General features: G+C 47.2%; 7 protein-coding genes and 1 long non-coding RNA gene across 10 annotated transcripts; 4 read left to right on the top strand and 4 right to left on the bottom strand.

Moving 5' to 3' along the window:
* The first annotated feature begins 851 nt into the window (after positions 1-851).
* LOC135796124 (glyceraldehyde-3-phosphate dehydrogenase-like) lies at positions 852-2,346 on the top strand. Of its 2 annotated transcripts, none has more exons than XM_065308037.1 (3): positions 852-1,108; positions 1,178-1,331; positions 1,391-2,346. In XM_065308037.1, exons 1-3 carry the CDS (start codon positions 1,031-1,033, stop codon positions 2,188-2,190), a joined length of 1,032 nt encoding a protein of 343 aa, XP_065164109.1. In that variant the 5' UTR covers positions 852-1,030; the 3' UTR covers positions 2,191-2,346. The 2 variants fall into 2 exon arrangements, with proteins under 2 accessions (XP_065164109.1, XP_065164116.1); XM_065308044.1 differs by having other exon boundaries at positions 1,208-1,331.
* Positions 2,347-2,523: 177 nt separating this feature from the next.
* Positions 2,524-3,490, top strand: Thor (eukaryotic translation initiation factor 4E binding protein thor). Its single transcript, XM_065308080.1, has 2 exons — positions 2,524-2,878; positions 3,062-3,490. Exons 1-2 carry the CDS (start codon positions 2,737-2,739, stop codon positions 3,310-3,312), a joined length of 393 nt encoding a protein of 130 aa, XP_065164152.1. The 5' UTR covers positions 2,524-2,736; the 3' UTR covers positions 3,313-3,490.
* A 106-nt stretch (positions 3,491-3,596) lies between these two features.
* Positions 3,597-5,646, top strand: LOC135796116 (glucose transporter GlcP-like). The gene is made up of 2 exons (XM_065308026.1): positions 3,597-4,269; positions 4,331-5,646. The coding sequence occupies exons 1-2, from the start codon at positions 4,122-4,124 to the stop codon at positions 5,617-5,619; spliced, it is 1,437 nt and encodes a 478-aa protein (XP_065164098.1). The 5' UTR covers positions 3,597-4,121; the 3' UTR covers positions 5,620-5,646.
* A 62-nt stretch (positions 5,647-5,708) lies between these two features.
* On the bottom strand, positions 5,709-12,047 carry LOC135796095 (protein bowel). 2 transcript variants are annotated; one of them, XM_065307993.1, is made up of 3 exons: positions 11,734-12,047; positions 10,142-10,725; positions 5,709-7,443 (listed from the first exon to the last, which is right to left on the bottom strand). In XM_065307993.1, exons 2-3 carry the CDS (start codon positions 10,690-10,692, stop codon positions 6,342-6,344), a joined length of 1,653 nt encoding a protein of 550 aa, XP_065164065.1. In that variant the 5' UTR covers positions 10,693-10,725; positions 11,734-12,047; the 3' UTR covers positions 5,709-6,341. The 2 variants fall into 2 exon arrangements, with proteins under 2 accessions (XP_065164065.1, XP_065164074.1); XM_065308002.1 differs by lacking the exon at positions 11,734-12,047 and adding an exon at positions 10,931-11,639.
* A 463-nt stretch (positions 12,048-12,510) lies between these two features.
* LOC135796166 (uncharacterized) lies at positions 12,511-13,121 on the top strand. The gene is made up of 2 exons (XR_010549253.1): positions 12,511-12,681; positions 12,740-13,121. It is a non-coding gene; the product is annotated as an uncharacterized lncRNA (long non-coding RNA).
* On the bottom strand, positions 13,059-13,828 carry LOC135796141 (globin-like). The gene is made up of 3 exons (XM_065308055.1): positions 13,697-13,828; positions 13,412-13,634; positions 13,059-13,351 (listed from the first exon to the last, which is right to left on the bottom strand). Exons 1-3 carry the CDS (start codon positions 13,819-13,821, stop codon positions 13,133-13,135), a joined length of 567 nt encoding a protein of 188 aa, XP_065164127.1. The 5' UTR covers positions 13,822-13,828; the 3' UTR covers positions 13,059-13,132.
* Positions 13,829-13,919: 91 nt separating this feature from the next.
* Positions 13,920-15,621, bottom strand: glob1 (globin 1). The gene is made up of 4 exons (XM_065308068.1): positions 15,460-15,621; positions 14,617-14,717; positions 14,292-14,514; positions 13,920-14,235 (listed from the first exon to the last, which is right to left on the bottom strand). Exons 1-4 carry the CDS (start codon positions 15,520-15,522, stop codon positions 14,080-14,082), a joined length of 543 nt encoding a protein of 180 aa, XP_065164140.1. The 5' UTR covers positions 15,523-15,621; the 3' UTR covers positions 13,920-14,079.
* A 382-nt stretch (positions 15,622-16,003) lies between these two features.
* Positions 16,004-18,968, bottom strand: LOC135796106 (solute carrier family 2, facilitated glucose transporter member 8-like). Its single transcript, XM_065308014.1, has 3 exons — positions 18,539-18,968; positions 17,548-17,773; positions 16,004-17,476 (listed from the first exon to the last, which is right to left on the bottom strand). The coding sequence occupies exons 2-3, from the start codon at positions 17,717-17,719 to the stop codon at positions 16,191-16,193; spliced, it is 1,458 nt and encodes a 485-aa protein (XP_065164086.1). The 5' UTR covers positions 17,720-17,773; positions 18,539-18,968; the 3' UTR covers positions 16,004-16,190.
* Positions 18,969-19,431: the final 463 nt, after the last annotated feature.

Consider the following 19,431-nt stretch of genomic DNA (forward strand, 5'->3'; position numbering starts at 1 on the left):
TTTTGATGGCAAAAATGTTACAAACTGATCAAATTTAGTTTAAAATGTCTTCATCATCGCTTCAAATCAATTTACTATGTATTCAAATCATGCATTTAATAATAGACTTCCTGTTTCCTGGCCTCTATTTTTATGAACAAAAACATGCAGTAAAATTATATTCACGTTGCATTAGTTGTCATACAGTTATTTTTATTTTATTTCATGCATTACAATGAATCAGCTATTTATATAGCATAGCAGCAGTGGACACCAATGGACCACTGGCGTACTTACTCCCCCAGGTTTTTTTTTCCTGGGGTTTTGATTGACTTTGGCGCGTTTGGCGCCATTTTTTTTTCACAAGCGATGTCTTACCAACCACGATGATGAAGACAAATTTTACAATTTAGCTCACAGATTTACAAACGAATGTCTTTCGACAAACAACTACGACCTAAGCAATCACCATTTGTAGAAGATTCGTGGTTAGAAGCTTTTGTCTGCCTGATGATGATTACTTTCACTTGGACAGCAATGCTGGTGTTATTTTCTTATTCTTTACCTTTATTTTTACCTTTAGTAATGCTGCGATCGAACACAATGACAATAAAACTTAGAAATAGAGCTAAAAATAGCGATTGTAGAGAATAAAAATGTGAGGTTGTGGAAACACTATGAATGAGCACTATGAGGCCATCGATTATGGTCGCGCGTCGCCTGACGATGCGCGTTCTGGCCGTTGGCGGCAATCGCATCGCGCACACTAAGGACATCTGTGTGACAGAAATCCAACCACAAGAAAACTTTCAATTTTTAAAACTTCCGGAACTTACTTCGCTTAAATCAGGACACCCATGGATAAAAACAATATTGGAGTCTCGATAAATTAAACGATTTCATTTCAAGTATCGCGCACGCAAAATTCGCAGGGTTCCTGCAAATTGGCACGCATTTATTTCGAAATTAAACCCATTTTGAACCGTTTATTGCTTTGATTAACGTAATACATTCGCGTCTGTTAAATTTCAAATCAAGTAAATTTGTGAAAATGTCCAAAATTGGTATTAACGGTTTCGGTCGAATCGGCAGATTGGCTCTGAAGGCCTGCCTGCTCAAAGGCCTACAGGTACGTTGATATTCCCTATAGTGGCCATAAAAAAGGGGTAACGCAATCAATACCCGCCTGTTTTAACAGAAAGGCGCTTCACAATGCCCCCACCCGCAGGTTGTTGCAGTGAATGATCCGTTCGTCAGTGTTGAGCAGATGGCGTACCTCTTCAAGTACGACTCCACGCATGGGACATATTGTGGTGATGTCACCACGATGGGGAGCTGCCTCCTAGTTGATGGTACCCAATGAACACCACAATCCTACCAGATGTTTACCCCTAACGTATTTTTTTGACAGGGGTCAAAATAGACACGTTCAACGAAAAGGACCCCAAGAAGATTTGCTGGAAGAAAACCGGGGCTGATTTAGTTATTGAAGCAACGGGCATCTTCACCACCTGCGACAAAGCCGCACTACACCTTGATGGGGGAGCCAAACACGTCCTCATCACGGCCCCTTCCAAGGACGCCCCCATGTTCGTGATGGGTGTCAACCATGACCAATATAGCAGCGATATGCAGGTGGTGTCGATGGCATCGTGTACGACCAACTGCCTCGCTCCATTGGTGAAGGTGATCCATAGCGAGTTCTGCATCGAGGAGGGTCTGATGACTACCATCCATGCATCGACCGCCACGCAAAAGGTCCTCGATGGTCCCGGCGGAAAATCCTGGAGGAGTGGACGTGGCGCTCTGCAAAACATCATCCCCGCGTCTACAGGCGCCGCTAAGGCTATAGGCAAAGTACTGCCTGATCTGCAGGGCAAGCTAACAGGTATGGCGTTCCGGGTACCCACCGCCGACGTGTCCGTTGTGGACCTCACCTTGAAGCTAGGAAAAGAAGCGCCTTACGACCTCATTAAATGCAAGGTAAAGCAAGCTGCCGAAGGCTACTTGAGCGGAATCCTGGGCTACACCGAGGAGGACCTAGTGAGCAGTGATTTTGTTGGTGACACCCGCAGTTGCATCTTTGATGCCAAGGCGGGTATTCCTATGAGCAAACAGTTCGTCAAGTTGGTAGCTTGGTACGATAACGAGTACGGGTATGCTACCCGCGTGGCCGACTTTGCGGCGTACATGTTTTCGCGGGAAGAGTAAGGTACCCTCGTCTTGTTCACTCCAGGAAATGGCCTCAGCCTGTTTGGAAAAATGTTTCGGTTCCCTTTTTCGGCAAATCAAGGAACGCGAGTGTACAAAATTCAATGTTAGAGAAATTTATATATTGAGTGAACAATAAAGACTTTCGAATAAAAATGATGGTGTGGAATTTTATCAGTGTTGCCGACAGGTACAGGTATCGTACAATACGCGAGAATGAGCCACGAGGTGCGACGTAATAATAGAAGTGTGAACTAGGAACGATAGGAACTACGCAGCGGCGTGCAGGCGAGACGCGGCAGGCCAGCAGAAACCGAATCGGCTGCGCGTGTCGCCTGCCGCGTGCGCCGCAGTCAACGTTCGCCATCCACGACGAGCACCGCGACCGCGCGCGTATTATTAGCTCGCTCCAACCAGCGCGAGAACGAGGTCACTGCCGACACACAGTATTTTTCCAAGCTTCGAGCTCCAAAAAGCGCGCGGCCACGCCGAACCAGTAGCCCGAACCCTTGACAATTCAACAGCTACCAGCCTACCAGCAACAACATGTCAGCCTCCCCAATGGCACGCCAGGTAACGGAGAACCGTATCATCCCCACAAAGCGCGTGGTCATCACCGACCCAGGCGACATGCCCGCCGACTACAGCTCGACGCCGGGCGGCACCCTCTACTCCACCACGCCCGGAGGTGAGTTGAGAGTTGATCCTGGCGCCTTCGCAACATGCGCGCAATGTTTTGGTCGGCTGGAAACGTGGAGGCAGCGCACGGCGCGTCCTTGAGCATGTTTACGATACGCGCGATGACGCGATCGCGCCCGGCTCTCCGCGCCATGCGACGCAATTTAATTTACGCCGCGCTTGGTTTTTGCAGGTTCGCGTATCGTCTACGAGCGGGCTTTCCTCCTGAAACTGAGCCAGTCGCCGATCTCAAAGACGTCTCCTACCAAGTTTGACATTCCCGAAGGATTGCTGCGTGGATCACCGCCATCGCCCAACTCCGGCGGCAAGTCCTACAAGCAGCACCCAGTCACCGCCAAGAAGCAGCGTCCGGCGAGGAGTCCTCTGGCGTCTGTCTCGTCCACGCACGAGGACGACGACGCGCAATTCCAGATGGACATGTGAACCGCTTCGACAACGCTCCAACAACAACGAACACATCACGACAATGAAATTTTGAACACGCTGTCTGTAATCATGCAAATCGTGTCTAATATTTAGACTCTTCTGTTTTCTGTCTTGGACTACAAACGATTTTTGTAATTTTAATTTTAATACTTTATTAAATTGTAATTGTTAGTCATCGCTCGTTATCAGCGGCTCACCTGCGCGGCATCGGATTAACGACTTGTTTGTTTCGCTTCCCTTTCCTCTTTCCTGACAGCATTTGTCACTCGCTTTGTTTGTAAACACGCGTTTTTGTTTTTCGAGATAATGCGATCACGTAATTATACACAAATAGAACCGTATCGTCGCACTGTGCGGCGCAGTCATTAATCGCGCGTAATAAATTTGTTTGTTTGTTGCGCATTTTCTCGCAATTAAAACAATGGCGATTGCGGCTTCGGTAAACAGCGACATTTTCGAAATTCCACGCCGTGGCATTCCATGTTTACGCCGTATTTATGCAAATTGCACTTTTATGCCTTACTTAACATGGCCGTCACCTTTTTAATCAACTACACTAACAATAAACAACACTTTAATTGACGTTAGTTATGAGTTTTGCATTGAACTTCGTGTGTAGCCACAGTCGCTCGCCTCGAAGCACACGTGCTGCACCGTATCACCTGCGAGGGTGACTAACGCAATCTGTAACAATGCGATGCAGTCTGTCACAAACACAAACTGTTGACAATGACAATGATACATGACATTTTAATAACGAAAATATTCTACATTGCATAGTAGTGTAATGTGTGGACGTGAAGAAAATGGCGGAATCTGAAAATGAGGAACAGCCACCTCCTGAGACTCCTAAGAAAAAAACAAGGAAGCGAAAACGAAAATGGACGATACTTTGCGGAAGGCGCAAAAACAGACGTGGGCAGACTTCGTACTTTTATGCATCCGTGGCGACAGGTACCAAGATGGTGGTAGCTCCTAAATATCCTGCTTCTAAATATTTCCTGATTTGTTCCAGTGATGTTTCCTGGTTTTACTGTTGGTACCCTCCTTGGATGGGAGCACGCATACATGTTGAAGAATGACTCCAACCTCCTCTCGGTACCCTTCCTGCATATTGGTGCCATGTTGGGCGCCATCATCGCTTCGATCGTCATGGACCGAAAAGGGCGGCATGTTTGTCTGTGGGCCTTCTTCTGGTTCCTCTACCTGGCTGTGATCATTCGCCTTATTACTAGTAATCTCTTGGTGACATGCATCTTCCGTGTCCTTGCTGGTATATCCGTGGGAGCATATTACCAAGTGGTACCCATCTACATCGCAGAGTTGTCTTACCGGCGCCATCGTGGTGTTATCCTGGCCGCGTTGGGATGTTTAATTGCAATTGGAATCATCGCCGCCCCCAATTCCTACACATTTACGCCTTTGCTTATCATTGACATTCTATTCGGAGTGGTGTTCTTCATCATGAAGTTCTGGTTCGCTCCGGAGACAGCCTACTATGACTTTGCAAGGGACCACTTCTACGATGCCATGTACACCCTGCATCGATGTCATCACGCGGATCAGTGGGGCAGTGAAATTCGTGAAATTAGTCTGGAGGTATCCGCATATCCACGCGACGAGTTGAACTGCCTTTCATTCGCGTTGCACATGACCGATCTGAATGTAGACTTCCTACATCGCACCGTCACCATCTTGGGTATGCTGCTCCTGTCGCAGGGACTGTTCATATCCTGCCACTTGGGCATCAACCTCTACTTCTTCGCAGACGGCGAAAAAACCGGCGTGTTCTTCATACAGATCGTCATTGTCCTGGTGGCGTTCATCATCAATCTATTTGTAATCGACAGGTACGGACGTAAAGTCCTGCTGTTGATCTCATCAATTGGTGTTGCCTTATTCTATCTGGTGATTTTTGCGATGTACTGTGATGGTTATGCTTACCGTGACTCCACTGTCACCATCATGCGCCAACTCCTCGTCTTCTTCTTCTATCTGGGCTGGGACTTTATCCCAATTGTGTACATGAGCGAGTTGATGCCGTATTCAATTCGAGCGCCCTCCGTGTCATTCTGCTTGTTCTTCTACTTTCTGGCAAAGGCGGTTTTCCCAGTCACAAGCTTCTATACGCAGCTCTTCCTGCACTACGCCATACCACCACTGGTGTTCTTTTTCGTGGCGGTGGCGTGCGGATTCTTCGGCTGGTTCATTCCGCCAGAAACGAAGCAGATGAGTTTATGCGCCATTCAAATTAAAATGGATCATGATGTTACTGTGTTTGAGGACAGGCTCGAGGTCGACTAATGTATACTCTTTACAAATAGTTTAACAATAAAGCAATCAAAACCTAAGCGCCTACAGTTCTACTTCTTCTGATCTCCGAGTTTCCATCATAATCATTCCGATAAAATTTATTGTATGTAAATTATATTATATAAATAATATAATATATAGCAAAAAACTCATTTATAAAAAACACTTACAATTTCATCGCTTACGGTAGCATACAATATAAAATTTTCTTAGCATAGATATAATTTTTAATACTTAAATAATGTAAAAAGTGCGCCGCAAAATCGAAAGATTGCATTTTGTAAAAATGATGAGATCCTAAACGTAAACTCCTTCATTTTCCGAGAGTAACTGCTAATAAAATAATAAATCTAGCGAAACTTAAACATAAATACAATAATTAAACAATAATAATACATTTTTTTCGTTGTACGTGTACATCTTCGCATCAGCTGACGTCAGAAGTGCGTGTCTTCCTATTCGCTAAATAGAATAAATATATACATTTAAAATTGCGAGTTGTGGTCCCTCTTTCCTCTCTTATTAAATAATTACGCGTTAATATTTAGGAATTAATTTATAACAAGTGCTAAACCTGGCGACGGTCGGTCCGCGTGGCACGGAATTGTCTGACGATATTCGATTGAGCATTATTTACAGCCATTTGCGCTATGCTTGTTTGAAACTCATTTAAAACTTAATTTAGTACGATTGATGTGAGTGAAGATGTCCCACTATCGACCCATGATGTCGGCGATGGTGAAACCAGTCTTTTTGGGCGGCTGCTGCTGTGGCGGCGGCTGTGGCGGTGGCGGTTGTATCAATGTCGGTGGTGGCGCATTCGGCCGTTCTTCTTTCTTCATGCTAAGGTCATTGGCGACACTTTGTTCCTTATAGACGGAGTTCTTGCTACTGCCGGCGAGATTCAGTACACCTTGCGTTGGCCCACCACCAAGCATGGGTGCAAAAGGTGGTGTACCCAGGCCCACCATTGTAGATGTGGACGGGAAGACGTCCGGTGCCTTCAGGACGGTGGGACTACTGGGCAAGACCAAGGAATGTGCATGGGAATGCGATTGGTGCGAAGATAACGTGTCGTATTTGGATAGATTTGATGGTAGGCGTGGCAGGTCATCCAGAGGACGCTTTCGGAATGGTCCTAGGAAACTGCCAGTTGCGGGCATGCCTGGCATCTTGGGTGCGAGCAGATCACGTCGGATCTGCAGCTGGGGTTCCTTACGTATTTCTTCTTTCACAGATGGTGGTATCTTTTCCACACGCTCTTCATCCTTTACCAGCGCGAGACTTACCTCCTCCTGGCCGGGATCTATTTCGGTGTCTTCTTCCTCATCAAGTTCATCCTCGTCGTCATCTTCTTCAAATGCACTGCGTCGTTGCTCCATGCGATCACGACCCGGACGCATTGTGTACGGACTGTTCGATGAACTCGGTTCATGGCACTGGGTGCGCTCGCGATGATCGCTGTGCTCCGCATCGTCAGCGGGCGAAAGTGCCTCACCATCATTGGGGATGTAACCATCACCGAGGCCATCGGCAGGGACATCTCCCACAGCGTGCGTGAGCGCATGTCTTCGCAGGTCGCAATTGCGTCGGAAGACCTTCCCGCAGGAATTGCACTCGTACGGTTTGTGGTCCGTGTGAGTGAGTAAATGCGTCTTCAGATTGGAGCGCTGATTGAAGGACCGCGAGCAGACTGGGCACTTGTGCGGCGACTCCTCCATGTGCAGGATTTTGTGCACGGCAAGGGTGCGGGACTGGCAGAAACCCTTGCCGCATTCCGTACATTTGAATGGCTTTTCTTTACTATGGATATATCTGAAATGGGAAATCAACGATATGAGTCGTCGCCCTCTTCCAATCCACTCATGTTTCAAGCCCCGTCATGCCATGTGACGTGAACAAAGTGATACTTATTATGATCCCTGTATGTTAATATCGCGCTAGGAAAGAAACCAAGAGACGGAGCGACTGCATTCCTCGGCGTATTAAACCGGAGCACCAACACACGCTCACACGTGCACGCATGCGAGCGCATTCGGGCGCAGATACGATCGGAGTTTCTCCGTCGCGCTGCGGCGGAGCGCAGTTGGTCCAACGACCACACCAGAAGTTACGAAACGAGAGCAAAACGACTGGAAGCCCGTCAGCGTTTCGATGCCGAGATTCGAACGCGCGGCGCGGGCAGCGGCGATCCGCCGTTTTCGTCCCGTGCACGAGATGAAGAAGGACGAAAAAACTGGTTCCGCGACTGCGGCCATGGCGCGCGCGGTATTCGCCTTGGTCTTCTTCTTCGTCTTCTTCTTCTTCATCAACGCCGACCGCTTCTCATGCTTCTTCTACTACTATGTAAGTACGAAGCGGAGTTAATTAACCGAACACGTTTATTATTACTCAAGGTATACGAGTTCGGAGCGCTGGCAGCGCTCTCGAGGAAAGCCGGGGATAAAAAACCATTGCTGCTATCGGAGGAAGGAATAAAAAATCGAAGCGGCGCGCTAATGACGCTCGAATTTTCGATTTCGAAATGTGCTCGAAATGCAAAAACACCACGCTGGGAACCAACTACAAGCTAATTTACGCCGTGTTTTCATTGTTGTGCTTAATCGCGATACGCTACCATAATTTCTCGGCGACGCGCGTAACAAAGCAGAACGCCGAACCGGAAGTCGAGACGTGTTTTACACGTATCCATCGAGCTACTCCACTTGCGCCTCGGCTACTTGTCTCTGCGACCTGCGAACAAAGGCCTCGCAAGACAGGTAGTGCGAGAATATTGGGGGGCAATAATTGCCGAATTGCAGGTGCACCGGAAGGAGCTCGCGATGTTTTCCGCCAAAGTTGGAATCATTTCTGCCAGACGCAATACGGCTGGGCCACGGCCAGCTGAAGAAGCAAGTGCATCGCCGTCGAGAACGATGAAGACGGCGCAGAACTGGTTTAGCGCTGGACGAAGACGCGATGCTAAGCTAGACGTGCGCAATACTAGCCGGAGAAGAGTTACTGAACCGAACGCTAGCGTGCAGCCAGCATGAACACATCGGTGACGTTCCGAGCTCTCCGCGTAGAACCTGTGCCAGGTTCGATACCGAACAACTGTTGGACCGTGAACTTATTTCATTACTTTTTACTTCTCGGCGGCGCGCGTTTGCTTCTACTTCTACTTCTTGCTGCGACTGACATTAATATTCTAACTCGGAATAGATGTAAAGCTCTGCACTACACCTACAGGGTGTTGACGTAAACGCAACAAAGAAGAAAACAATGCGTAGAAATGGCAAACGACTGAAATTATAACAACACGGGTTCCATAATAAAAAATAATTACGCGGAATGCATTCGCACACAAGGTACCCTGTGGTACCTACGGTTATGACCGTGGACCATGACGCTCGTCACAGGTACTCCTATTAATGCATCGCATGGTGGAAGATTATAAAACAAGATTGTAAATCTAGATTTATAATCTTCATCCTTCATCTCCATCCTCACATATTTTACTCGTACTGCGAGCGGCGACCGGTCGCGGCGTCTCCTGCGCCGCTCGGTGTTCGAATTAAAGCTTAAAATTAGTTTCATGCCTCGAGAGACGGCCGCGCGAAGAGACGACGAGAAGAGAGACCGCGCGCGCGGCTGCACGTGCGTCTCCTCGTCGCTCGAAATTCTCGACTTCTTTAAATTCCTGCTGGCAGCGCGCCGCCCGACCTGGGATTAGCTTCGAATCTCGGCTGCGAGACGGCACACACCGCGTTGAGCATGTGGATTAATTAATAAAGCCTCGCGAGGAGTGATCTCGATATGAGCCGCGCGAAGATTGCAGCCGGACAGGTTTTTAAGTCGTTCGAGAACTAATGCAGGTCGTAAAGCAGGCAAGCAATCCGAGTGGCTGAGGTAAGCTCAGCAATAAAATAAGCACCATGTCGGAGTATTGAAGACATGAGCCGCATTGCAATAGATTTCGGCAAACGCACACAATAAATTAAAAAGTCCGAGCGTCCGCTGCGTGAAGTGAATGTTATATAAAGCAATGAACTTTCCAAAACCGCAACGAAACGATCGCGGCGCGCACATTGATTCGATTTGGAGCTCTGGATCACCGAATTTGACGGTGGACGGAGCCACAGATTCATAGAAAGCAGCGCGTTATGTAATTATTCTGCGGTTTTCGAGCAAATATTAAAGCGAACCGCGAGGCCCCGAATTGAGGTGTGGGCGTCACAATAGAAAAACGTTTCGAAGCGTAACCGTAATTTAGCGAGAAGTGAGTAGTATCAATAAACGAAATCTGTATCACGTAGCGCGCGTACCGAAACTTTGTAAATAACATACAAAGAGAGTTCTGAATGCAGAAAGAATCCGATGTGGAATGGAAAATCCCGGCCCGCTTTGGTATTCTTCGAATGTGCGCGCACTAATGACTAAAGCAAACGCTATGTCTATATTTGCGAGCAATATGAGCGATGATTACGAGGTTGAAATAATAATTTTTTTATTGTTTGATTCTTTGGTGACTTACCTATGGTCTCGAAGGTGATCCTGTCGCCGGAATGCCTTGCCGCAGATGTCACAGGAATACGGCCGCTCGTCGGTGTGCGTACGTTCATGGATCAACAGATTGTAGCTTTTGGTAAACTGGCGATTGCAGAATTTGCAGATGAATTGCTTCTTAGGACGGGATGCTCTCCCAGGAGCACGTAGTAGTCGCCGGTCGAGGTGTGCATGCATGCCCACATTCGGGGGACCGATGAATCCGGCGGCATTACCAGGAAAAGCAAAATTACCGCCGGGAAGGAAGCCAGGGTACCCTGGGTGCGGCTGTGCGCCGGCTGGTAACATCAGCGCCTCCCGGAACGCCAGCTCCTTACGTTTGTCTGCCATCATCGCCATGATCTCAGCGGAGGCGGGCACCGCCTTGGCGGGTTTCGTCGCCGAAGGAGATTCTGGTGCGCCGCCGGCGGCGCTCGGCCTCAAGGCATGCGCGTGCAGCTCGCCGGGGAAGAGCATCGGGTGCATGTTGCGCGTCGGCACTACCGGCACGAACGCACTGGACTCACGATGGTGGCTCATCTTCCCTTTCGCGGTGGCCGGCGTGGTGTCCACCTAGAAAACGTCCATCGTACAGCTACACACAGCCTCACCGCGTCCGTTTGCTCGGCGAGCCAGAGTCAACACGCGCGAGCAAACACGGCAAACCCGTTTTCAGCCTTCTTCGATCCTGCCGGATTCGCTCGCGCGTTGACTCTCCTCGGCCGCGCTCGCGACCGGAGCGAGAAACATTTTATAACACGAGAATAATTTTAATTACGTGCTGGTAGTAGTAGTCGTCGTTAAAGTAGATCTAATTAAAGAATCCGGTTCGGGATCGAAACCGAGAAACCTGTTTCGCGCGCTGCTGCTCAGCGCTTTTTCTCTATCGGTGTCTTCCTTCCACGGCGTGCCGTGCACCCGAAGACGGTCATTATAATATATGCTGATACACATATTATACAACAGAAGACAAAAAAAAAACGATCAACCGTAAAAAAGCACCCGTCGCGCGTTCGCTATGCGCTCCTGTGTTCGTGTGGCTTGCTCTTGACTGGCTGTGAGTGACTTAACTTGTTCATGCATGAAGGAACGAAAAAAAAACTGTTTTGTTTACTCGTTTACGTTTGCAGGTGTATTTGGCTCTTGCATGATTCTGCGGTGATTCTGTAGTGAAATGCAAATTACGCGTAGAAGCCAGCAGACGGAACACAAAGCGCACACGAAAAGTGGTAGCTTAAAATATGCAAAATGCAAATGACCTCTCTACCTGCCTCCGTGGAAGTAGCTAGAATAGTAACAAAATGGCTGCCGCGGTACGGCGAAGAGAACGCGAGAGCAACAAGAAGACGCGGAGCACTCCGCCGAAGAAAGAAAGAACCGCGGCGCGCGTTCGCCACACGCGTGGCAACATCGCACACGGTGCGCTCCGGCAGCACATAATTCGATAAGACTTAAATTGCCCCGAATTGCGTAAGGCGCCCGCAGATAAGGGACGCCACCGAATGTCGCAAGCGTTTACGACCCATCGCCGATCCAGCTTAGCCGTGCGCGCAGCGCGGCAGCGCAAGTGACTTAACTTACCTCAGTCGGGGGTTCGGATGATGATTGCGTTGATAATCCACGGAGGCACCAGTCGGAGAATCACATCACTCGCGGATGCTGGTGGTCGGGCACTCGCGCGGTCAACTAGGGTGCGCGCCGCGTTCAACGGCCGGTCCCATTGGACTCGGCGGGCGCGCTTTGTTTGTTTTAATTTCGGACTGACTGACTGCTGGTGTGCGGGAGCGATGTGCGTCGGCGTACGTGCGCGCTTAAGTCGTGCTTGCATCGGACTGAGAACAACAGGTAGTGCGCGGTTCAACCGCGACGCGTTTAAGCCCCGCCGCGCGTACCGCGTCGACGCGCTTAACTTAAACCAGTTGTGGTCGGCTCTCTCGCGCAGCGATCCGCCGCGCTTTGTCTACTCAGGTGGCACCTGCAGCCTCTCAGCTACCTACTACTGCCGGACCCGACCGTGCGGAGATAAAAACTGAATACTGTGTGTTGCGTCGGGCCCAGCCTCCAACCCGCGCTCGTGCGAAATCAATTTTTCATACAATGGACCGAAATCTTTCAATGGTACCTTCATTCGCAACGAATTTGTATTTTAGTATTAAGGGCTTTAATAAAGACTCATTCTTACCACCAAAACATACATCTTAAGAATCATAAATGGTAATAACGATCAACGATTTGTTCATAATTCCTTTCTATCTTTCATATTGGAATTATATACATATTCAGTAGATTCATCTGTAAACAGAGTAGAATACCAGCAAAAACAAATTCAAGAATTCCTATAGAGAGATTGATGCTAGGCAACCAAATATACAGCGCAGTTACCGTCAGTTAATTCAATATTTTTAAAGTTGTCAAACGAATACAGTTAAATTTTTAACATATTAAATATTTTTGAACACTTTTTTAATTCCTTTATATCAAAAATGCCTCGCGGGTTGGAAATTACCTATTGTAGCGCCCACCTCTACAGTAAGACACTTCATACCTACCCCTAGGTCCGCCATTTTATAATTTCGTACCTTTACAGCATACAATCAGCATGCAAACCTATACTTCTCGAGCATCGGGAAAGTGGACATCAGACCTACCAACGCTAGACAGAATCATTTCCTCGCCGGCTACCGGGGCCGTCTCTCCAACGCGTGGTCACCAAACGCTCGCGCAAAACACCCGGCCCCGATTTCCAATCAACCTCAGCAGATCTTTCTCAGTAACATAGGGCTGCCGCCCCATTACGGGGGACATGTCCCCGGCCGCAAATACCGATATGGTGACACTTTCTCCAATGATTCCAAATACGTCAAAGTCTGGATGGCCGCCATCAAATCACACTAACACCTCACACGAAAATTACGCAATTGATTTATTGTACATAGTCGGAAAAAATTAAATCAAAAATCTCCTGTTTCTTTTGGTGGCTTTACTTGGACTTCTTTGAGGTACCAGCAGCATTCGGGTCAGTAGGAGCGTGTTGGGCACGCGACGGCGGCGGGCAGATGCACTTCTTCTCGTCGTTGATATCGGTGATGACCTGAAAGAGGACGCGCAGTGCTTTGTCCCAGGCCATATCTGCTTCCGGCTTGAACTTCTGGGTACCCAACTGGTGGCCCAGGGCTTTGAGCATAGATAAGCGCAGCTCCTGTAGATAATGATAAGCAATATGTATCGATTGATAAGGTTAGTAAGGGAATGGTAATACGTCGTAAGCAGCGCGATGGATTGCGCGCTTCCGGTGGTTCAGAGCATTCTGTCGCAGGGCGTAGAGAAGACTCTCGGGTTTATCCATGTTTTCCACACAGTAGTTCAACTCACGCATCACGCGCAATGCGTGCAGCTTCACCAAGGGCTCGCGTTCCAAATCATCGAGATTCTCGATGTTAAAAGGGAAGTATTTCAAATTGTGAGGGTAGTCCCGGAAGAATCTATGGGATATTGATGGTAATATTTACAAATGGAATAGAATTTCATTATAATTAGGTTATACATCACGAATACAACCAGCCCATTTCGGCCGAGATCTTTTTTGACGATTTTCCAAGTCTCGCGAATGATTTTCTTCTCCTGTGGAGTCAGGCCGAACGTGGCCTTCTTTCCTGCTGTGTTACCCATTTGATAACACTCCTCTGCACACACACACACTAATTTCGAATTTACTCGTGCCGAGCAGAAAATGAAACGCTTGGATTTTTATGCTGTCAAGTCAAACGTCAAAAATACTATGTTTTTTTATTATTATTATTTTTATAATGTGTAAATTAAGGTGCATAGTGAAAACAATGTAGAAACGTAAAGCAGAGGCAGCTGGATATTCATATAAGTTTGACTAAATCTACGAGCTGCTTGCTGGTGTGCTGAGTATTGTGTCGTTTACTTCGGGCAGTAGCACTTGCCGTCGTTCATGATGCCCACAATGGCGGCGAAGATGGTACGCAGAGCCTTGTCCCAGGTGGCGCGCGCGGTGTCAGTGAAGATTTCCGCGCCAAGTTGGTTCCCAAGGGCCTTCAGAATGGACTCGCGCAATTCCTGCAAACACAAACCAATAAGGTACCACATACCAACACTTGGTATGCTTAACTTACATCGTACGAACTGCTGTGGATGTTGCGCTTGCGATGGTTGAGAGCATTCTGCCTGAGAGCATGCATTACGGTTTCCGGTTTCTGAATATTGTCAATGCAGTAGGTAAGATCACGCATGACACGAATCGCGTGCGACTTCAGGACCGGCTCCTGTGCCAATTGATCAACGGACTTGTCAGCGAACGGAAAGTATTGCAAGTTATCCGGGTAATCACGGAAGAAACTGGAATTCAAAATCGACAGTTCAGTGAACATAGAAATTGATTTAAATAGACCACATGCATCATTAGAAAGGCCAAAAAAAAATGATAATTGTGGGTCTTACGTTAGGAGAACGACCACTCCGTTGCCTGCCAGATCCTGCTTGACCAGTTCCCATGAGCCGCCGATGAGCTTCTTCTCCTCCGGAGTTAATCCCAGTGTCGGCTGTTAAAATCAATTACACTGTCAGCCAACACAAACAAATTCAACGAAAAATCGCGTCGATTGCGTCACGTTGCACGCAATAAAATTCTAAAATTAAATTTTATGCACTCATAATCAAGACACGCCGAAATGCTTTTGTGATGTTTCTCACACAATGGTGCGCAATTTCTATACATATGTATTTATATACTCATTTGTTACCATGTCAGAACTGCTCTAATGTGCAATCGGAATTCTGGAAGTAATAACAAACATGTTGCTACGTTTAGATTAATTGTAGTTTGCAAGTGGCCGGTCATGGTCAAGTCGCCGCATTCAAAGAAATAATAATATTCATTGAACAACAAGATTTATGCGAGTTGTGTTTGTTTAATGATCGCCCAACAAGTGGCACTCAAAAGAAAGCAAAAGCAGTCATTTGAGTCACACAATCAAATAAATTACCAACCGTTATTGAAATAGATACACAAATATTACATAATATTTTATCTGAGTATATATTAGTTTATCGCACTTCACCGCTTATTATCAGCAGTGCGGACGTGATCATTGTACAGTAGCCCACGCCGCTATCAATACATTCCCGAAATATTCTTCGGTGCGCGCGTCAAAAAAAAAAACAACAAAAACAAGACGCGCTTAACTGCCGCTTGACGCACGATTTGCTATCCAGAAGCGCAGGTCAAGTGTCAATCAACGATAAAAAGTCGGCGAAAACAAGAGCAAGATAAACACGGCTTACCTCATCGTCGCCGAATGGAGTCTCCTCGGGGGCACGACCCAGTTTGCAAGTATGGTCAGCCATGATATATGGGACACTTCGTTGGTGGTTGGAAATTGAAAAACCTTCTTTGGATGTGTGCGACCGGCTCGTCACGACTCAAATATGCTAGCTGGCGGTCGGTGCGCGGGTTTTGTATTTTTCGACGATCGGCCCCCTCCCGTAGGTCGAGTGGTCAAAGGGAAGAGGAATAGATAAGGAGCGACGAGCGACGCACCGCCGACGCTTAATGCATTCGTGCCGCGAGCGCGGACGCCTCTCTTCTTCTAGCGCCCGAGCGGCGCCCGTCTCGGCGACGCAGCAATAATAATAGCCTTCATTGTAACCATCGCTAGTTGTCACTCAGCATTTACCTAATTCCATTAGGAGCGATTAGGAGTTTCTCATTCTGGTCGCGCGCAGGAGTCGCACGCAATCTTCCAATTACCGCCGCGGACGGATAGCCACGATCGCACATGCCGTACGCGGCTGGTACCTGATCGAATTAGTAATTAACGCTAGCTGATCAATATTGCAATTAGTTTATTATGATACAATCAATCACACACTAGAATTAATATCGCTGGGTTGTAATACTGGTCATAAATATGTATGCGAGACTCTTTGCACTTGTTGCATTTGAGTGGGTGCACTGGGTAAAGATCTCGGTTTCCTGTAATGGCGGATTTTCTAAGTACCAATGATGAATTTGTTCAATGTGGGGGCTTTTTGGGAAGGCATAGCAGGACAAATGGTATCCCTGCGGTGGCAACGCATGTATATAGGACGAACGCGTACTCCAAAGGAAATTCCCCGATGAAGACCTGCAGGAGCTTGGTTATAATGATGGCGAATAGAGAGAAGCACAACAATTGTAACTCTCCAGCGCAATTTCTCCATTGCGGGTCGAACAGGTGTTCGACGAAACTTGGTGGAATACTACCAAGGCCAATACCATAGAAGAATATGAACAAGCACATGCCCACCAGTGGAATGTATACGTGTGTCTGACGAAGGTCCAAATGGAGTATCATTATTATAAGTACCAATGCCAAAATACTGGTCACCATCGAAAATAGAAGCAAGGCACGCTTCTTCGTATATGACAACGTGCAGAAATAGAATAGACCCAATACATATGCGAGTATGTAACAGAGGAGATATATTACCGCACAATAGGGAACGGAAGGTGGGGGTAGCCCCATGTTTAGCAGGAGCACCTGCGAGTAAACAATCGTGGCGGGAGCTCCCGAAAACTGTTGAATGAATGTGACGATAACCAACAACCATGTAGACCGCTTCAGATGCGGAGTTCTGAAGAGTGTTAGAATACCGTCGCCCACACGGTACCCGCCCGGTTCAACTCGTTCGGGCACACGTTCAATAAATTGTATTTTACTATCACCCAAGTCACCTAATGGCAAGAAATAAGTCAGGATATAGAAGGCGGTTGTTATCACCAATGCGCCAATGGAGAACCCTTCGAAGTCTAACCAGATACCCATAACGTACGCGCACGTGACACCTGCGAGCATCATAATATTGAGCATTTTGCTCATCAGGCTTTTCGATCTGGGCGCAAGCGAGGAATGTTGAATGTAAACTTTGATCTGCCCAACTGCATAACCATTCGCCAGACCGATGATAAACCTGCTGATCATGAGATGGAAGATGTTTGAGGCCTGCCACATGACGAACCATCCCAGGACCATCGCCAGCAGTGTAATGAGCAAACCGTGTTTGATGGAATAGATGGTATATGGGTGCGAGGAGAACGGTGTGGCCACGATGACGCCTACCATGAGCAGACCAGCAATCAAAGGACTCTGCACGAATGTGACCAGAAATGGCTGCGGAAGTGGCGCGTCCGGATTGCTGGGAATGGTGAAGTTTCCTTGTGGGTCAAACGGATAGGTCGTGTAGATGGGGTCCAATAGATTTGGATACGTAGACGCGGGCCATCCCAACATGATTCCAAACGAGAACGTCGCGAACATGCCTGGCGGAAAAACACACGTTGTGGTAATGTAGTAATGCTGTACCCTGGTGTTTCTCCCGCGTACTACTCACTGCATAGACAATGAAAGAGGTCTTTTCGCCGGGCCATGGCCATATGGTCCTGCGGATTCTTCTCGTCGTTGTCGAAAACGTACACTCGCGCGGTATCGCCGTTCGTGGGCACCTGCAGTGCCACGATGGTCGGCGTCGGGTTCCGGCGGTGCTTATCAGCAAGCAGGCTCATCTTTGCGTTGTAAAAGGCTTAGCTGTTAAGCTCCTGCTGCAAATTGAAATTTATCTGAAACACAAGCGCCGCTAATTAGTCTCAATTGAAGCGCGTCTGCCGCGCTGCGCTCGTGTTTGTGTTCAACAAACTTTGATTGTGTTTATAGAGCTTGTTACCAGTTTGCTCTCGTGGCAATTGGCCCAATTTTTACGAATGCAATGATCAATGTTGATTTGGCACCACATTTTATTGGCGTAAGAATAGCTCAACTAAGTCGTATGTAATTATTACATCAACAACTACAAAAAACACGCTAGAATTTTTCTCTCGTGCTATATGCAAATGAAGAATGATGGCGTCCTCTGCCAAGTTGCCCAAAAAAACAGCTTGAGTTCGTAAACCTGATAAAATCATTGCGTAACTTTTTGGCAATCGGATGATGGAGTTACCCAGGTATTTTTAAATGCGTCCAAAGTTCAAGAGCTTCAAAGTTCAAAATCCTCGTTAGTAAATTACAGTTTGAACAAAATTACATGTTCTCCTTGACTTTGGGTTTTGTTTGACGTTGCATGAATAACGATTTGCAAATTGCGAATTTACAATAAACTATTATAATTAGTATTTGAAATGCACGCTTTACAAATAACGACTTTTCATGCATTATGCACGACGATAATGTTTTTCGATAACAACTAAATTCTGCCGAAATTATCGTAATTAAATGCGATCGACAATGAAAACAACATCGTGCCTTATCTAATGACACGCACGCACATAGGAATCCAAGGCTGGTACCCGCCGGATTGACGAGGTGCCCTAATGGCGTAATATTTTTACCTGCTTTCCCTCGTCTTGCCGATGACAAAGCCCCTTCGCTACGGGGTGACAATGCTCACTGCGCTGGCGATGATCACTGCTCATCTCGATCCATTTCGGCGTCGTCTCGGCTGATCAGTTGCTAGCGGATGAATGGACCCCGCGAAATTCGCGGCGCTTGGCACTATGCAATGCAATGCACTACCTTGCACTGCACGGTATGCTCCGATCGACGCGCGTTTCCTTAATGTTTGCCAATATTGTGCATTTGTTTTGCTGTACAAATGGGTTTTTTGTGCCGCGCGCGCTATAGGCACAATTGCGAGCCGCACACACACGACACACGGAATACTCCGAAAGAATTGTTATATTCGGAATTTCGTGAGCAGACCGCGTGTGGGGACACAGGATTGCCGACCAGTGAGGCTGGCCTCGACCGTATGGGCAATCCTCTCGTTCACCACGATCTCTGATGCGATCTCATGATGAGCGCACGCAATTCGTTTTGTTGCTCACACGCGAGCTATACAATCTGTTTAAATGGCACGTGTCGTATCCGCATAGCATAAAATATCATATTAATCACCAAAAAATGTTGCTCAATATGTTACTCAACATGAAATTAGCAACGGCGTCAATTCATCGATAACAAAAAGAATTTCTCGATCGTGGAAAGCATGTTGTGCATTGTTTAAAGTGTTATCGCTTTGCGCGCGCTTTATTTATCAAACCACATTCTAATCGTGCACATTAATATTATTAACACTTTGTATACACAATATGTCTGCGTAATATGAAACGAAATGCTAGACCAGCCAATTTTTGTAATTGGATGCATTGGACGCTAATGAAGCACAATAATTCAGCGGCGAACAACACACTAATTGCATGTTTATTTAATTGATTACATCGAT

The sequence above is a fragment of the Atheta coriaria genome, unplaced genomic scaffold (genome assembly GCF_025399875.1).
Source record: "Atheta coriaria isolate IRGN ID8LTWV9N9 unplaced genomic scaffold, Caltech_Dcor_3.1 hic_scaffold_1_pilon, whole genome shotgun sequence".
NCBI classification, from domain to species: domain Eukaryota; kingdom Metazoa; phylum Arthropoda; class Insecta; order Coleoptera; family Staphylinidae; genus Dalotia; species Dalotia coriaria.

What these genes read in the sequence shown, in the direction of transcription:
- LOC135796141 (XM_065308055.1), bottom strand. Translation starts at nt 13,821, where the DNA reads ATGGGTAACACAGCAGGAAAGAAGGCCACGTTCGGCCTGACTCCACAG. An exon ending in GGGCTGGTTGTATTCGTGAT is followed by an intron (nt 13,635 to 13,696) that starts GTATAACCTAAT and finishes AATATCCCATAG; the next exon opens with ATTCTTCCGGGACTACCCTC. An exon ending in TCCATCGCGCTGCTTACGAC is followed by an intron (nt 13,352 to 13,411) that starts GTATTACCATTC and finishes CATTATCTACAG; the next exon opens with GAGCTGCGCTTATCTATGCT.
- Thor (XM_065308080.1), top strand. Translation starts at nt 2,737, where the DNA reads ATGTCAGCCTCCCCAATGGCACGCCAGGTAACGGAGAACCGTATCATC. An exon ending in CTACTCCACCACGCCCGGAG is followed by an intron (nt 2,879 to 3,061) that starts GTGAGTTGAGAG and finishes TGGTTTTTGCAG; the next exon opens with GTTCGCGTATCGTCTACGAG.
- glob1 (XM_065308068.1), bottom strand. Translation starts at nt 15,522, where the DNA reads ATGGCTGACCATACTTGCAAACTGGGTCGTGCCCCCGAGGAGACTCCA. An exon ending in CTCCATTCGGCGACGATGAG is followed by an intron (nt 14,718 to 15,459) that starts GTAAGCCGTGTT and finishes TGATTTTAACAG; the next exon opens with CCGACACTGGGATTAACTCC. An exon ending in GGAGTGGTCGTTCTCCTAAC is followed by an intron (nt 14,515 to 14,616) that starts GTAAGACCCACA and finishes TTTGAATTCCAG; the next exon opens with TTTCTTCCGTGATTACCCGG.
- LOC135796124 (XM_065308037.1), top strand. Translation starts at nt 1,031, where the DNA reads ATGTCCAAAATTGGTATTAACGGTTTCGGTCGAATCGGCAGATTGGCT. An exon ending in GCCTGCTCAAAGGCCTACAG is followed by an intron (nt 1,109 to 1,177) that starts GTACGTTGATAT and finishes CTGTTTTAACAG; the next exon opens with AAAGGCGCTTCACAATGCCC. An exon ending in GAGCTGCCTCCTAGTTGATG is followed by an intron (nt 1,332 to 1,390) that starts GTACCCAATGAA and finishes TTTTTTTGACAG; the next exon opens with GGGTCAAAATAGACACGTTC.
- LOC135796106 (XM_065308014.1), bottom strand. Translation starts at nt 17,719, where the DNA reads ATGAGCCTGCTTGCTGATAAGCACCGCCGGAACCCGACGCCGACCATC. An exon ending in CCTCTTTCATTGTCTATGCA is followed by an intron (nt 17,477 to 17,547) that starts GTGAGTAGTACG and finishes TTTTTCCGCCAG; the next exon opens with GCATGTTCGCGACGTTCTCG.
- LOC135796116 (XM_065308026.1), top strand. Translation starts at nt 4,122, where the DNA reads ATGGCGGAATCTGAAAATGAGGAACAGCCACCTCCTGAGACTCCTAAG. An exon ending in TTATGCATCCGTGGCGACAG is followed by an intron (nt 4,270 to 4,330) that starts GTACCAAGATGG and finishes GATTTGTTCCAG; the next exon opens with TGATGTTTCCTGGTTTTACT.
- LOC135796095 (XM_065307993.1), bottom strand. Translation starts at nt 10,692, where the DNA reads ATGAGCCACCATCGTGAGTCCAGTGCGTTCGTGCCGGTAGTGCCGACG. An exon ending in GATCACCTTCGAGACCATAG is followed by an intron (nt 7,444 to 10,141) that starts GTAAGTCACCAA and finishes TTCCCATTTCAG; the next exon opens with ATATATCCATAGTAAAGAAA.